The 16010-nt window shown below is 39.2% G+C and overlaps 1 protein-coding gene across 2 annotated transcripts; it reads right to left on the bottom strand.

Moving 5' to 3' along the window:
- Nucleotides 1–1187: 1187 nt before the first annotated feature.
- LOC113032699 (myelin-associated glycoprotein-like) lies at nt 1188–8333 on the bottom strand. Of its 2 annotated transcripts, none has more exons than XM_026185735.1 (8): nt 8169–8333; nt 6481–6530; nt 3494–3570; nt 3004–3399; nt 2615–2908; nt 2333–2432; nt 2102–2134; nt 1188–1556 (listed from the first exon to the last, which is right to left on the bottom strand). In XM_026185735.1, the coding sequence occupies exons 3-8, from the start codon at nt 3537–3539 to the stop codon at nt 1550–1552; spliced, it is 876 nt and encodes a 291-aa protein (XP_026041520.1). In that variant the 5' UTR covers nt 3540–3570; nt 6481–6530; nt 8169–8333; the 3' UTR covers nt 1188–1549. The 2 variants fall into 2 exon arrangements, with proteins under 2 accessions (XP_026041520.1, XP_026041521.1); XM_026185736.1 differs by lacking the exon at nt 8169–8333 and adding an exon at nt 6878–6944.
- Nucleotides 8334–16010: the final 7677 nt, after the last annotated feature.

The raw sequence follows: 16010 nt of genomic DNA on the forward strand, positions 1-16010 counted from the left end.
TGAACTCTGAGCAAGGAATGGATGGAAAATCCTATCTTAGTGAGGAGGTGTGGTTGACCCCGTTGCTAGGTATGAGTCATCATTTCAAAAGCCGTGATTGGTTGATCCTACAAGTTTGATGGAAATGAGCTTTTGGTGATAACGAGCAAAGGATGTACCCTCAAATCAATAAACATAATTATACACTCTAATCTTATGCTGACTGTAATTGTAAATAATATTTCACATTCAAGAAAATATCTGGAAAATGAATAGTAAGCTGTAGGGGTTATAGCCCAACATTAGAATCTAAAATATGTGAAAACTTAAACTCATTACATCCTGTTCAAATAATGATTTGTGTTTTATTTGCTCATATTAATATCCTAGCTGGCATATTTTGTACTTTCACTCCCATATGGACCCTGTTGAAAACAAGATGGCCTATCTCAAGGGGCTGTCCTTAATGAAGTAGAAATCACAACGTTACAAGTCCAGTGTGGTCTTAACGAGGGTAACACGGCTCAGCTTTTAGCAATGTCTGTGATTGCAGACCCAAGTCATCACTGCTGCATTGTTGCATTTTCCCGGTTGCCAAATACCTCAGGGTTGTGATTACTTTCGTCTCTGGTGTAATAGTGTTGTGGCGTCGAGTTGGTGAAGTAATTGCATCTCTAAGGAGATCCACCACAAACATGATTCCTGCACGATCCAATCTGTAGCATCTCAATAATTCCCTGTCATCCAGTGTTTGCAGGACATCTCTCCTGCCTCTTCTGTTGGCCATTTTGTGCAGCTGCTTAGGGGAACTCCTAAGCCACTAAAAGTCCTCTTCCCTGCTCTTAGCAGATCTTGCCTTAGGAGCCCTTTTAAGCGTTAGGAATCTTGAGGAATAGCTTTTATATTAACTGGGATTGTCGTGTCACTTTTAGGGGAAATTCTAAGAAAACGTCATGACTCTGAGAATTTTCTTAGAATTTGGCCGCTAGGAGCCACTTTTTGCACAAAGATTCTTTAGGGATACGGGCCCAGGTTTCTTGTTATTTGAGGTCTTCCTCAATTTAACAGTAACATGCAACACACACTGTATTCATATTGTATTTGATCTGAATGAAAAAGGTACTTTACTCACTGTTGAATATTATGTAATTGTAAATTAAATGTAAATTGTACTGAAGGTCTTTATTGTTTAAGCAATAAATTCAGTCTCTGGATAAATGAAGATTTATTGTTCAAAAAGAGTCTTACAGTACTGATACATCTGTTTAGAAAACAGGAAGTGGTGGGCTTACATTACTTAACATTTCTGGCATAAAGCAAAAATGATAGCACATCCTTTCAAGCATGAAAACAAAGAGAAAGCATCACACTAGTTAATGAAAAAGGGTAGAAGCTAATTGTTGAAGAAAAAGCTGTTCCTGTCTTCCTTTTTTCTTATAGCTTTTTATATTATATTTTTGTTTTGTTTTTTAAACATTTTTCTTATTATTCATTTATTTTTACTGAAGCTGATATGCAAATGGGAAGAAGAATGTAACCATTTGACTTTGGTCCCCTTCTTGATTTCATGTCATTGCCTGAAAAGTAAGAAAATACATGTTTGAAGTATATATGTGCGATTTTAAGCGAAGAACAAAATACAGAAACAGAAGGGAACAGGGCTGTTTTGTTTCTGTCCTTTGATCCAGTTGGAGCCTTCAAAGATGTGTGGGAAAACAAACATGAAACACAAGGAACTTTCAAAAAGTGAAAAACAACTAAAAAGAAAAACAAAATGCATAATGTGTCTCTAACTCTACATCAGTTTCTAAGACTTTTCGAAAATATTAAATTTTAAATTTAATATCAAAACAACCAACAAAAATCTGCCCTGTTGCTTGAAATGACTGTGAGACCATTGAGGCATTTGTGCACGGAAAGTTAGCGGTGAAGTCAGTGGAGAGCCAAAAACTCAAAAGCCTTTAATCAGAAGGACTTAGAGTAATTTAATTAGAAATGTAATCTTGAAGATGTGTGTGGATGTAAAATTCCAAATATTTTGCATTTAAAAAATCAAAACATGCATGCGCATTTAATGCTCCAAACTGTAAAAACAAAAGAAAAGAAACATTTTTTTTCTCACCTCCGAGATAACCTGGAAAGCCTGTTCCACATGCTGTGATAAATGAAAACAATCATTATATTGTTATCATATATGATGACAGACTCAGAAACCAACTGCATCTGATCCAAAATATTTTTCTACTTACGTTCCGTATATATATATATTAAAGAGAGTACTGTAGAACTGATGAGAGGAAAAATGTCTCCTCCTTGTTAACAGAAAGCTTGATTCTCTATAAAAAAGACTCACTTGTATTTTTTTTCCATGAAAATGCAGAAGATGCCAAAGAGCAGAGCTGTACCAATCCCCACTACAGCAGGAATGATGATGTGATTACAGTTCTCAATACCTGGAAATAGACAGAGTTGGTATTTGCTTGGGTTTTTGTTTTTGTTTTTTTGCTATTGCTTCTTTAGAATACAGACAACATTCATCTAAACATACTTTTAATAGTGATATTAACATTTTCTTAATCATGCAAAGTTAAGGGTTAAAAAATATATTGGAAGTAAACTACTGAAAGGATCTCACGTTTTACATGGAGTGTGAAAGTTTCAGGTGATTTCAGCCCTCCATTAAATTCAGCAGTGCAGGTTATCTCTCTGTTGTCATCCTTCTCCTCAGGAATAACTGTCAGGATGGACTGTGTCTCCCAGTTTCCATGTTTAATATCTTTATGATGCACAATGACCTTTGTACTATCCATATTCCATGTGAGTTTAGGAACATGAGTGGGGCAGGTGTGGATGACTGAACAGGTGACAATGTAGGGCTCTCCTTGAGTGGCTGTCTTTGGTTGGATCAATGTAGGCTTTGGAGGCTCAGCTGAAAATGAAAAAGTCAGACATAAAGTAAGAGGCAAAATGATTTAACAGAAAACTGGTATAGATGTTTGAAGTCATGGAAAGTTGGTGACATACTGATCATGTTCAACTCAACGCAGTCTTCAACAAAGGAGAACTTGTCCTTGGTGGGGTCATTGTTTTCTGTTCGCACTAGTTCAACCTGGAAACAGAAAGGGCCATTGTCATGAATTCTAATTTGAGTTATTTCTAAGGTGCAGTTGTTCTGGCCCAGCTCTCCCAACATCTTTGTTCGGCCCTTAAAGTCGTCCTTAATCAGTATAGGATCCTCATGATAGATGTTGCTTTTTTTGTCATTTTTTTCATGCCAGATTCCTCTGAGTCTGGAGGAGGGCAGGTTTCCTCCAGTATGGGAGAATGAACATGGTACCACAACACAGGATCCAACCAGAGCGTCAATGCTTTTTACAACCGTGGCCTTCCATTCATCACTGGACACGGAGCTACAGATGACTGAAAGATAATTTTTAAAATAACAAGGAAATTATTTAATTATACACATTAAGCATAAAGAGACTGGAAATAAATAGCTGACCAGTGATGTTACCTGCAAAAAGCAGAAAGAATTCCTTCATAATTTTCTGCTTGGCCATTCTTCTCTGATGTTGGGATGTTTGATTGACACTAAAGAAATCAAAACACTACATTTTACTATGATAACCAAAGCAAACCACAGCTGTCGAAGTGGACTTTATTCAAACAGCATTAATGCCAATAGACATTTATTTAGAATTATTCATACAATTTATATCTGACAAATACGAGCCATCATTGTAAAAAGTGATTTTCCTTGTGTGTAATGTCAATAAAGTGCTGAGTATATCTTACAAATAAATAATGGCATTATTTCAGTAAAAGTATCATACATGCTTATATGTATATGTGTCATTTATACAAATGGGTGAGACAGACAATACCAAAAATACAGCCACATAACAAAACCTTCAAGCAACACTAGAGGGCGCACCCTTCATCATCTAGACTCCAATGTTAAATTTTTATTTTATTTTTTGATATACTTTCTGAATGGAAGAAGAGAATATCAGTCTTGTGTAGATTTGAAAATTTGCAGTCTTCAACAAAGGAGAACTTGTCCTTGGTGGGGTCATTGCTTTCTGTTTGCACTAGTTCAACAGAAAGGGCCATTGTCATGATCTTTAACATCGGTTATTTCTAAGGTGCAGTTGTTCTGGCCCAGAAGTCCCACCAGCTTTGTTCGGTCCTTAAAGCTGTCCTTAATCAGTGTAGGATCCTCATGATAGATGTTTTTTTTTGTGCCATCTTTTTCATGCCAGATTCCTCTGAGTCTGGATGTAGGCAGGTTTCCTTCAGTATGGGAGAATGAGTGTTGTGGTACCACAACATAGGATGTAACCAGAGCGTCAATGCTTTTTACAACATTAGTCTTCCATTCAGCACCTGACACGGAGCTACAGATGACTGAAAGAGAATTAAGGGAATGGCACCGTAATAATGACTTCTCTGCAATTTCTTATAAAGGTATACATTATTTGTAAAGCAATTGTTAACCAAGAGGTGACTCATTATGTTACTTGTAAAAAGCATACAAGTTATCATAAACTTTGTTTTGCATTCCATGTTTCTTGAGGGTCTCGCAAAACACTGCAGGATTTTTCCATGAAAAAACATACAAATAAATAAATGCATCAAAATCACTTCAATACATGGAAATTACAACACAGTTTTAGAAGTTAGACAACTTTAAAATATATTTATAATAAACAGACATAATTAATATTCTCATATGGACTATGATATTGCCATTTATATTTTGTCTGCACTATTTGTCTCTGAAAGCAGCAAATCTCTCACTTGTCAGTAGGGATGGGTATCGTTTAGGTTTTATTTGATACCGGTGCCAAACCGGTACTTTTGAAACGGTGCCGGTGCTTAAACGGTGCTTAAACCGGTGCTTAAAGAATGGAGAACACAAAATTGGTCCAAAAACCTCTCATGTTCGGCTGGTTTTTTGTAAAAAGATAACAATGTTAGCCTTTTCTGCAGCTATAGGGGATTTATGGTATCACTCTTGGCTGGAAGCAGTGCTTAAACAATGGAAAAAACACAAACTTTGTCCAAAAACCTCTCATGTTTAACTGTTTTCCACTTTTTCTTTGGTCATTTTAGCCTTTTTGGCCAGGGTGAAGGGAGTATCTGCCATCAAACAAGAAGACAGCCGCATGTAGCTATGATGATGTTTGCTAGTTCACCTTACATGCATTAATTTAATAACGTGGTTAGCCTACTCAACGTAAATTACACACGAACAACATTAAGCTACTCACGCAAAGAAGAACGGCTGCTGCCGTCATCATTTCTGCTACACTTGCAGGGCTAGGGGCCAGGACTCTCCTCTTCGTGTTTTTGGGAGATGTTGCTAACTCCGGGTCCGATAAAAGGCAACCCACCCGCAGTAGATGTGCTCGGTATGAGGTCTCACAGCAAGCTATCAAATACGGCGCATTTCTCGGCTTTTTAAAAAAACTCTATGCGTCGCCAGGTGTTTCATCGGATTCGAGGTGTTACCTCCTTTGACAGTATCACAGTATCAGCTTAAAGCACTTGTTGCAGGCTGCTGAGTTTGTATATTTTGCTGTGAAGTACAGCCAGACTTTTGACCGCTTTGCCTTGGTCATTTTTAATCTGTTGCTCTGCTCTAAAAGAACGTACGTACCTGGCCCCACCTACTATCCTCAGAAACGTAAAATGATTGGCTAGAATCTAAAGTGTATCACAGCTCAGGAAAAAAAAGCACCGAAATAAAGCACCGAAATGTGCGCTGCTTTTCGGTCTGGTTACTACCGTTTATGTCAGAACGATACCGGTACCCATCCCTACTTGTCAGGTTCCCTGTATATCTACCTTTAATGTCTTTGCCATCATACTGCAAGAAAAGTATCAGGGGTTCCTAAAGTCCCCGATCAATATCTCAGGCTTCATCACAGTGACTTAAAAAAATAGAGAGAAGGTCATGCCAGAGCCAGTGAATTTTCTGGCAAATAGGCTACATGACCATCTTTATTCTCCAACACAGCCTGAACTCTCTTAGGCAAACTTTCTTAAAATCTCTTTAAGTAGTTCTCAGCAATAGTTCTTCAGCATAACTTACAATAATTTATTTTGAGTGCTCCAGTAGATTTTCATAACGTACAGGCTGTGATCAGCTGACCTGCTGCTCTTTGTGGATGTATACACCTGAATTGAACCAGATGTAAGCCAATGTTTCTTTAGTTATCCTGCGTGATTTACATTTTCCACACCAACAGTATACTTTTTATACTAGACTGGCACTGTGCACCAGTCACAGACTGTTTTTTTTTCTTTTTTTTCCCCCCTTTAAATCCATCACAGTGCAGCATACTAACCTGTTTGTCCTGCATTACCTGTAGATCATTTTCATGGAATCTTTAATTGACATAGTTAGTCTAGCTTAGTTTGTTTTGCAGCAGGTTTCACAATATGAAAAACATAATGTCACATGTATACATTTGATTTAAAAACATGAGGACTTACATGTAAGCTTGAAATTTCCAGTTTATCAAATCCCACCGAGGAGTCCTTACCTTTAAGGAAACAGTCAAAACAAAGGCATGAACAGGACCATTTAACAACCAAGACAACCTAAAATACAAACACTGATACATGATATATACAAATAAACTAAAAGCACAAGCAAGCAGAACTAGTAAACATAACACAAACAACATAATAATGAGTAAACAAGACTCAAAACTCTATTAACAACAAACACTGTGGAAACGACCCTGGGACCATAGCACACACTGTCATGGTCCGCGGCCCGGCGTCCGGGGTGCTGCTGGGATGTCCACGCCCACGAGCGTGGCTGCTAACCCCACACCTGCATCCCATCCCAGGCGATCACCAGGTGGACTATTTAATCCTGCCCTACCTGCTGCTCCACGCCAGTCCGTAGTCGCCTCTCAGCGATCACAACTCGGCGTATTTTTTTCGAGCCACCTGCCTGTCCACCTGTCCGCCTGAGATTTGGTTCACATTCAGCTTCGCCGTCTCGACCCCTTTTGGAGCTCCACCCCCCTCTGGTTCACTCGGCCCGGCTATCACCGTGAGACGCACACTCCACCTTCCCTCGTATGCTGCCTTTTTTTCCGCACCCCAGTAATCTGTCTCTCTTTTTGTTTTACAGCCTCTCACAGCCCCGCTCTCGGCGTTCCCTGTGCGGTCCCTCGGTTTCGTCTGGTTTCATCCGTTGTTTTTCTGGCTACCCTCACGGGACACCTTTAGTTGCAATAAAAATTACTTTCTTTATTCGCTCCTACCCTAGTGTGTGTGTTCTGCTACTGGGTCCTGCCTGCGCTCGGAACTTCGGTTCATGACACACACACAGTTTGTGTGTTTGCTAATGTTTGTTGGGTTGATAGAAACGTTGCATTTTAAGTTGCCTGCATTTTTAACATCCTTTAACTTTAACATCCCTTTATGTTCGCTACTCTTTTTTAGCTCAAATACAAATTTTATTTGTCACATACACAATCATACACAGTATGACATGCAGTGAAATGCGTATTGCTGTGCAATTTCCGAAAAGACACGAGAATGAAACTAAAATTAAATATCAAGTATAAATTTAAGTTAAAAACCACAATTGTGCAAATCAGCAGTGTGCAAACCGAAACCGCAACGAACAAGTTTAACCCCTATTGGACACGATTGTGCCTCTTTAATCTCGTTTTATGCGACATCCCCTGGTGATTAATAAACGAACAGGACTGCGTATCATGTGTTACTGTTTAGGCTTAAATCGGCTCGCAGTGACGTGAAATATTCCCAAATACGCACTAAACCTTTCTCTCCATCGTTTCGCCACTTCTTCCAAACTCAACTTTTTCCTACTTTTTTTTACGTAAGAAATTTGATTGGGCAATCCAGTGTCAGTAATGAAAATGAAGAAACGGGCTGCTGCCTTTGCTTCCTGGTCGGTCCATAAGCCCGAAAGTGTGCCTGTCCACCAGGAAAATGCCCGGTTAACCAGATTACCAGTCCAGCCCTGCCTCGGGCCGAGCATGGTTAAAATGTAGACTGAGAGTGTCGCCTTTCGGCTCAACTCTCGCTCCATCACGACAGACCGCTACTGATCGAGGTGGTTACTTTCAACCTAAGCACAAAACTTAAACACAGTTCATACTGTTATCTATTGTGTTGTCATTACAGTACTGTTTTACCTGCTTCTACTCAGTTGTTTGTCTCTGCAAATCTCTGACACCATCTCCGACTCTTTCGGGAGGATTTTCAAATCTTTCCAGCTGGAACCACCCACTTCACTGGAATCCTAGAAAGAAGTACAGCAGTCTTACTAACATACAAAAACATGATCAGGATAAGATGGCGGATACAAAAAATCCTTCACTGGAAATGGGACAGGGCCGTTTCTAACTTTTTTGAGGCCCTATACAAGATTCTGTTTGGCAGACTCTATTTTATAACATTAAACAGGGGGGGGGGGGGTTACAACTCTTAAAGACATTGCTGTGGTGGTTGCTGTGGATGTTTTGGGTGAACTTGGCGTGTACATTTCCTGTTTTAAGCTGTCTGCCAAAGGGGGGCTGCATTTCATTTCAGAGTGCCAACAGTCTGCTATAACTTGAATTCAAACCCTATTTTATACTTTCAGAAAAGGCCTGTTATTGACGTTTATAACACACACACACACACACACACACACACACACACACACACACACACACACACACACACACACACACACACACACACACATATAATTACACCCTGTTGAAACTTTATCTCACCATGACAATGTAACTTCACTAAAACCTTTAAAAGAGGTATAAAAGAGAAAAATGGTGAAACTATGTGATATAGACTCATTACATGCAAAGCGAGGTATTTCACGTCTTTATTTGTTACAATTTCGATGATTACAGCTTACAGCTTATAAAAACCCCAAATTCAAAATCGCAGAAAATTAGAATATTACATGAAATCAACACTTCAAAGACCAAGGAACTGGTTGTGAACTTCGGGAGGTCCAGACCATGTCAACTGCCGGTTCAGATAGAGGGAGAGGAGGTGGAGGTGGTCAGCACATACAAGTACCTTGGGCTGTCGGTGGACAACAAATTGGACTGGTCATGCAACACGCAGCACCTGTATAAAAAGGCCAAAGCAAACTGTATTTCCTCAGGAGGCTGGCTCTGCGGTTGGCATGAAGCTGGACACTCTGGTGACAGTGACAGAGAAGAGGACATTAAAGAAGCTGTTGGACATTATGGACAATGCTGGGCATCATCTGCACACGGTCATAAACAACCAGAGGAGTCTGTTTAGTGACAGGTTACTTCTCCCAAAGTCAAGGACCAACAGACTTAAAAACTCCTTTGTCCCACACGCCATTAAACTGTTTAACTCCTCGCTGGAGGGGAGAGGGAGGAGAAACAGGGGGACAGTTGAAGGCGAGAACATCTAATCTGCAGTGCCCTTTTCACTGTGCAGTATTTTTCCATATTAAAGGTGCAATAGACTTAAAATAGTTGAAATGTGCAATTCCCTGTTTATTCCTATTATCCTATTTATCACTATTATATTTATATATGTCTCTGTGTTTATATATGTGTATATCTGTATATATGATATATTTCTATTTCTGCTTACATTCTTTTGCAACTTCTGTCAGTGCTGTGCTACTGGAAACAGAGGAACCCACCCAAGGGATTAATAAAGTTTTATCTAATCTAATCTAATCTAATCTCTAAATCAATAAAACAAGGATTTTAAATAGAAAAATGTCAGACCTCTGAAAAGTATAATCATACATATGTACTCAGTACTTAGTTTGGGTCCTCTTTTTTTAAAAAAAAAAAAAGGTAAATGGCCTGTATTTGTATAGCGCTTTACTAGTCCCTAAGGACCCCAAAGCGCTTTACACATCCAGTCATCCACCCATTGGTGATGGCAAGCTACATTGTAGCCACAGCTGCCCTGGGGCGCACTGACAGAGGCAAGGCTGCCGGACACTGGCGCCACCGGGCCCTCTGACCACCACCAGGTAATGGGTCAAGTGTCTTGCCCAAGGATACAACAACTGAGACTGTCCAAGCCGGGGCTCGAACCGGCAACCTTCCGATTACAAGGCGAACTCCCAACTCTTGAGCCACGATCGTCCACAATTATTGCCTCAGTGCGGCGTGGTATGTATGCTATCAGCCTGTGGCATGGCTGAGGTGTTATGGAAGAAAAGGATGCATCAATAGCAGCCTTCAGCTCTTCTGCATTGTTCCGTCTCATGTCTCATCTTTCTCTTGGCAATGCCCCATAAATTCTATATGGGGTTCAGGTCAGGCAAGTTTGTTGGCCAATTGAGCACACTAATCCCTGTGTGATATCGCCGTATAACTACCTATATGATGACTTAGACTAATAATGCATGTTAGATAATAAAAGTTATGCATGAATTCAGCTAACACAATTATTTATTGCATATTTTCTTTGGATTTTCTACAATAACTTTATAAATAAATGCAAATCTCATATTGTTACAGCTTTGAAATACAGAACTTTAAAACTTTCCCTCATGAAAGGTAATAAATCAGTCATCAAGACATATTTTATATGCAGTAAAAGACTGTCAAGATAATTCTGACTATAAAGTCAATGTATTAACATTAATTTCCTTTGTCAAAACATGCTGCTGACAAAAGCTGAAAACATGACAACTCAATATAGTAAAGTTATGTGAACCCCCCCCCCAAACTTAAAGCAATGTGGTGAGTGACAAAAGGAATGTCATGTGACGCTATGCATGGAAGGCAGAGTTGTGGAGCCAATATTGCAGGACTCAGGTGAGTAACTAGAGTTAAACCACAGCTTTGTTGCTGGAAATCAAAGGAAAGGAAATTCAAGGAACTAGTGATGCTACGTCTGATACTGAAACCCCAAGACCTGTGTTGAGCATAGGGGACATGTCCAAATGAAGTCCATGTCAAGGCCCTTATCAGGTTACAGAATATGGCATGACCAAACATAAATGAGGCCCCGTTTCACTGAAATGAGGGAACTCTTTATGTGATTCGATCTGTTGAAAATGCAGGAATCGATTTCTTGCTTAAACTGGATCCGAGGTGTTCCCTAACATCAGCTGTTAGGGAGCATTTTGACACAGTATCTCACAATGACAACATACATCTTTAATCAATCACAGATAGGCTTATTCAGGACATCATATGGGTATTCTGCAATTTGGTACATCTTTATGTTTATATATCGACTGGCATGTAGCCCATATGTAATATCACAGCAGGGCTGCTGTACATTGAATAACCAGCAGGTGTCAGTACTTCCAAATGAGCTGTTGAATGGGTCTTCATGTGATCTGGATTTTGGCAAAGCAAAAAGGCAGATAACACGGCAAAAAAGGCAAAATGGCATGAGAATTGGACATATTCTTGGAAATGCTAACTAAAGAAATATACAGGAAACCACCAAACAGACAGGACAGACACCTATAGGGAGGTTGCAAAAAAGCAAGAAGGAAACTAAGGACTTAAATAATCATTAGTTAATCGGGAAGATAGAACACACCAGGCAACAAGACTAGGGCAACAGAATTGAAACACAATGCACGCAGGACAAGAGACTACCAAAAGAAGACAGGACACAAACAGAGATAGACCCAGATTCCAGATACATAAACTTAAACACAGAGGGAAGGAGTAAACACAGACATGTGAATAACAGGAAGACCAGACAACCATAGAGACAGGGCACAGAGTAGATACGGAGACATGACCAGGGCCAATGATGAAGATAACTAAATATTGCAAACTAAGGAGAGATCAGGATATAAAAAGATTATAGTTTCATGTTTAGTTTGTAGTCTGTAAACTAGACACAAACCAAAGGTAAGTCAACACCGAAACAAAGACTGACACTTCACAGACCCAGAGAAACCATACAGGGGATATGACAGACTGGAGAAACTGAAGGTAAACAAGCACAAAGATGCTGAAAACAGGACATGGAGAGAAGGACAGACTGGTCACAAAAAGAAGAACCAACATATAACAAGAAATCAAGAGCTATAACTATCAAACTCAGAGGCACTCAAACATAATATACTCAGGAACAAGAACATAAATACTTTCTGAATTTCAAGACAATTTATGATAAGTCCATAAAAAACTCAAAATACTGAGTGAAAGGCAGCAGCTGAGTATAAACAATGAAATACAATCAATTACAAAGAAGGGACAATGGCAGCAAATAAACTGAGGGGAATAAGATATGACCAGAGATTACAGAATAAATCAAGAATTGAAGTTAACCTTTACCTGGATTACTTAAGAACTTTATAAGTCACAGAATCAACAGTTTCCAAGAAGTTTGGTTTCTTAATTGCAGTTTGAGTGTGATTTAGAGAGTGGCTAGTAAAGATAAAAAAAACAAACAGAATGCAAAAAGTCATAGTTTGCTCATAATAATCATTAATAAATAGAACGCATCAAAAAATAGGCGCAGATTTTTACAGTCTTAGTTTCTGTTCTGGCAGGGGCTGTCTCTGGTGGTGCCCACATGGATGGCAACAACAGCATCTGATACATGTTGGTGAAACATCACAATACACTGGTGTAGCCATGTCAGCTATTTGACACACTGGATGGAAAAACCTGTTACACCACGCTGCTATAACATCCACCCTAACGGAGGGTGGAGGCTGCTGGATATCATTGGAGCATTTTGTGGAGGGGCTTCCAGGAGGATTGGCAGACTGGGTCAGACGTCACTGGCCAGCGAATCCAAGGGCCAGATATAATTGTAATCAGCCAGTGGGCACTATGTCTGCCACCCCTGCTCTACGCCTTTGACCAGTTGATAAAAAATCATGGTCAAGCGGCCTGCCCTTCCGTATTTTGTAAAGATTATAAGTAAGTTGATACATTTTTATAAGTTAACAGTTATATTGTGACTGATTATTGTCACCGTCCCTCTGTCCTTGCTGGCTGAACCTGCCATTTCTGTTTGTTTCCCTACATCCTAGAGCTCCCTGTCTCTCTCTCCCTTTTATGTGTGTTTCTGTGTTTGCCTGTGTCCTAGGTTTTGTACAGCGCTGGGGTCTGAGAGGTTCCCTCTCTGGAGACAGCCACACCTGCTGATGATCATACTCACCTGTTGCTGATGAACCGATCACAAGCGGTTGTTGATCAATGGTCATGACAATTTGCATATTAATGATTGTGTTATTGAGTTATTGTGCAAACGTACTATTTATAACAGGAGTCTCAAACTGCAGTCCTCGAGGGCCGGTGTCCTGAAACCTTTCCATGTGTCCCTGTTGCAACACACCTGAATACAATTAGTAGGTCATTAGCAAGAGTATAGAACTTGACTGCATGGTGAGGTGGCAATTCAGCCATTTGATTCATGTTGAAGCAGCTCATGAATGAATGAACATGGTGCAATAAAAGTACTTTCAGAAGTACTTTTTTCTAAACACCTACATTTACTTAAATTTACTTGAGTAGGGTTAGGGGTTGCCACTTCAGCATGCAGTCAAGTTCTATACTCTTGCTAATGACCTACTAATTGTATTCAGGTCTGTTGCAACAAGGACACATGGAAAAATGTTTCAAGACACCGTCCCTCGAGGATTACAGTTTGAGACATCTGGTTTATAAGGTTGGGGAAACCTGCAGTCCACTGAGACTGAAGAAGTCACTTGGATGAGTGATGAAAAGTTTCTCACACGGAAAACGCTGCATTCAGATGAACAGAATCAACTTTTCATCAAAGTAAATTCAAATTTTTATAAACATAAGTGTTTATAAACTACCATGAGTATCAATTTTTCAGAAAAGTTTTAACAAAACTCAAGTAATGTCATCACTCAGAATATAAAGCATGAGCAGGTTTTATCATGAGCATTCTGCAGAGGGTCTGTATACAGGTAACACCGATCAACCAATAATGAAGTAACTACAGTCTAAACAGTTTAAGGTTTGAGTTTCAAGTAGTTAGTTTTCCATTACTCACGACTCTGTTAAGACCACAGATAATCTTTAAATACATCAGCTTTTTATAGTAATCCCACTTCCTCCACACAAGTTGACACACTCAGACTTATAGACTTATAGTGATTGGCTGCAGACTCCCATCTCTGCAGGACCTGTACACCTCCAGGACACTGGGGCGTGCAGCTCGGATCTCAGCTGACCCTTCTCACCCTGGACACAGTCTGTTTGACCTGCTCCCCTCAGGCAGGAGGCTCCGGTCCATTCGCACCAGAACCTCTCGCCATAAGAACAGTTTCTTCCCCTCTGCTGTCGGACACATGAACAATAAACGTACGACTGTCCACACCACTAACTCATGACCCTACGCTGTGTTCACTGCATGATTCCATGTTTTGGCACTGATCACCACCTGCACTCATGTATATATCTTTCTACGTAGCACTTTTAATTCTTCTTATTCTCATGTATATATCTCATGTATATCTCATGCATATATCTTTCTACGTAGCACTTTTAATTCTTATTCTTACTTTTATTTTTTCATGTCTATTTAAGCGCAATTTATGACAGCATGTTTGCACTGAAGCACCGCAGCAATTTCCTAATGTTGTAAACCTGCTCAACATTTGGCAAAAAAACCCATTCTGATTCTGATTCTGATTCTGAGACAAACAATTGTCTCTGTCTTGTGCTGTAGTGGCATCACAGGGCCTGTTTTCAGTAACCCTTCCCTCTTCACAACGGAGTATCTTCTTTTCAATCTCATGTGCTGATCAAAATCTCCACATTAAAATTAGTTATTACTGTTCGTCTTAAAATATGACAGATCGCATTTTGATTCTCTTTAAAAGCTTTAAATAGCTCTACAATTAGAATTAAAATCCATCTTTAACTTTAGAGCGTCTTTGTTTCCCAACATTTTCCATAATTTTCCCCTTAATTATATTCAATAACGAAATGGAGTGTGAATGTGTGTGAATGCTAGACAGAAAGCACTTAGAAGAAGGTGCTTGCGCGAATGGGTGTGAATGGGTGTGCAAGTCATGTTGTATAAAGTACTTTGAGTGATCCGGGAGAGTAAATTAAATTAAAATTTTACTGAATACTGAAGGTCTTTATGGTTCAAACAATGAATTCAGTCTCAAGACAAATGAAGATTTATTCTTGAAAAATAGGCTTACAGTATTGATACATCTGTTTAGAAAACAGGAAGTGGTGGGCTTACATTGCTACATGCTCAGTTAACATTTCTGGCATAAATCATCTATCATATGATAGTGCATCCTTTCAAGCATGAATACAAAGAGAAAGGATCATACTAGTTAATAAAAAAGGGTAGAAGCTATCTGTTGAAGAAAAAGCTTTTTTATATTACATTTTTGTGGGGTTTTTTAAACACTTTTCTAACATATTTTCCTGAAGCTGATATGCAAATATAAAGCAGAATGTAACCATTTGAATTTGGTCCCCTTCTTGATTTCATTTCATTGTCTGAAAAATAAGAAAATACAGGTTTGAAGTATATACGTACGATTTTAAGTTCAAGCAAAGGAACAAGATACAGACACAGAAGGGAACAGGACTATTCTGTTTCTGTCCTTTGATCCAGTAGGCTGGAAGCCTTCAAAGATGTGAGGAATAACAAAGCACGAGACACAAGGAACTTTCAAAAGTGAAAAACAACTAAGAAGAAAAACAAAATGCATAATGTGTCTCTAACTCTACATCAACTTCTTAGACTTTGTAAAATGAAGGGGGAAGTGAAATCAACCAGTGCGAAGAGGACTCCTGCAAACCTAATTCGACTCTTATGATCAGACTATTTTACTTGTATTTAATTTTTATAATTTTAAAAAATATGATGAAATCAGGACTGTAAATAATGCTGAAAGGAGCTTTAAGTTCAAGAGAAATGAAATTCAAGAGTAATAACATAAGTAATTAAGCAATAACATAATAAATCTGTCTTAAAGAAGCATTCATTTTTCATATCTCACCTTCAGCGTCTTCCCCTGATGAAACCACAGACAAACAAGAACA

The sequence above is a fragment of the Astatotilapia calliptera genome, chromosome 11, assembly GCF_900246225.1.
Source record: "Astatotilapia calliptera chromosome 11, fAstCal1.2, whole genome shotgun sequence".
NCBI classification, from domain to species: Eukaryota; Metazoa; Chordata; class Actinopteri; order Cichliformes; family Cichlidae; genus Astatotilapia; species Astatotilapia calliptera.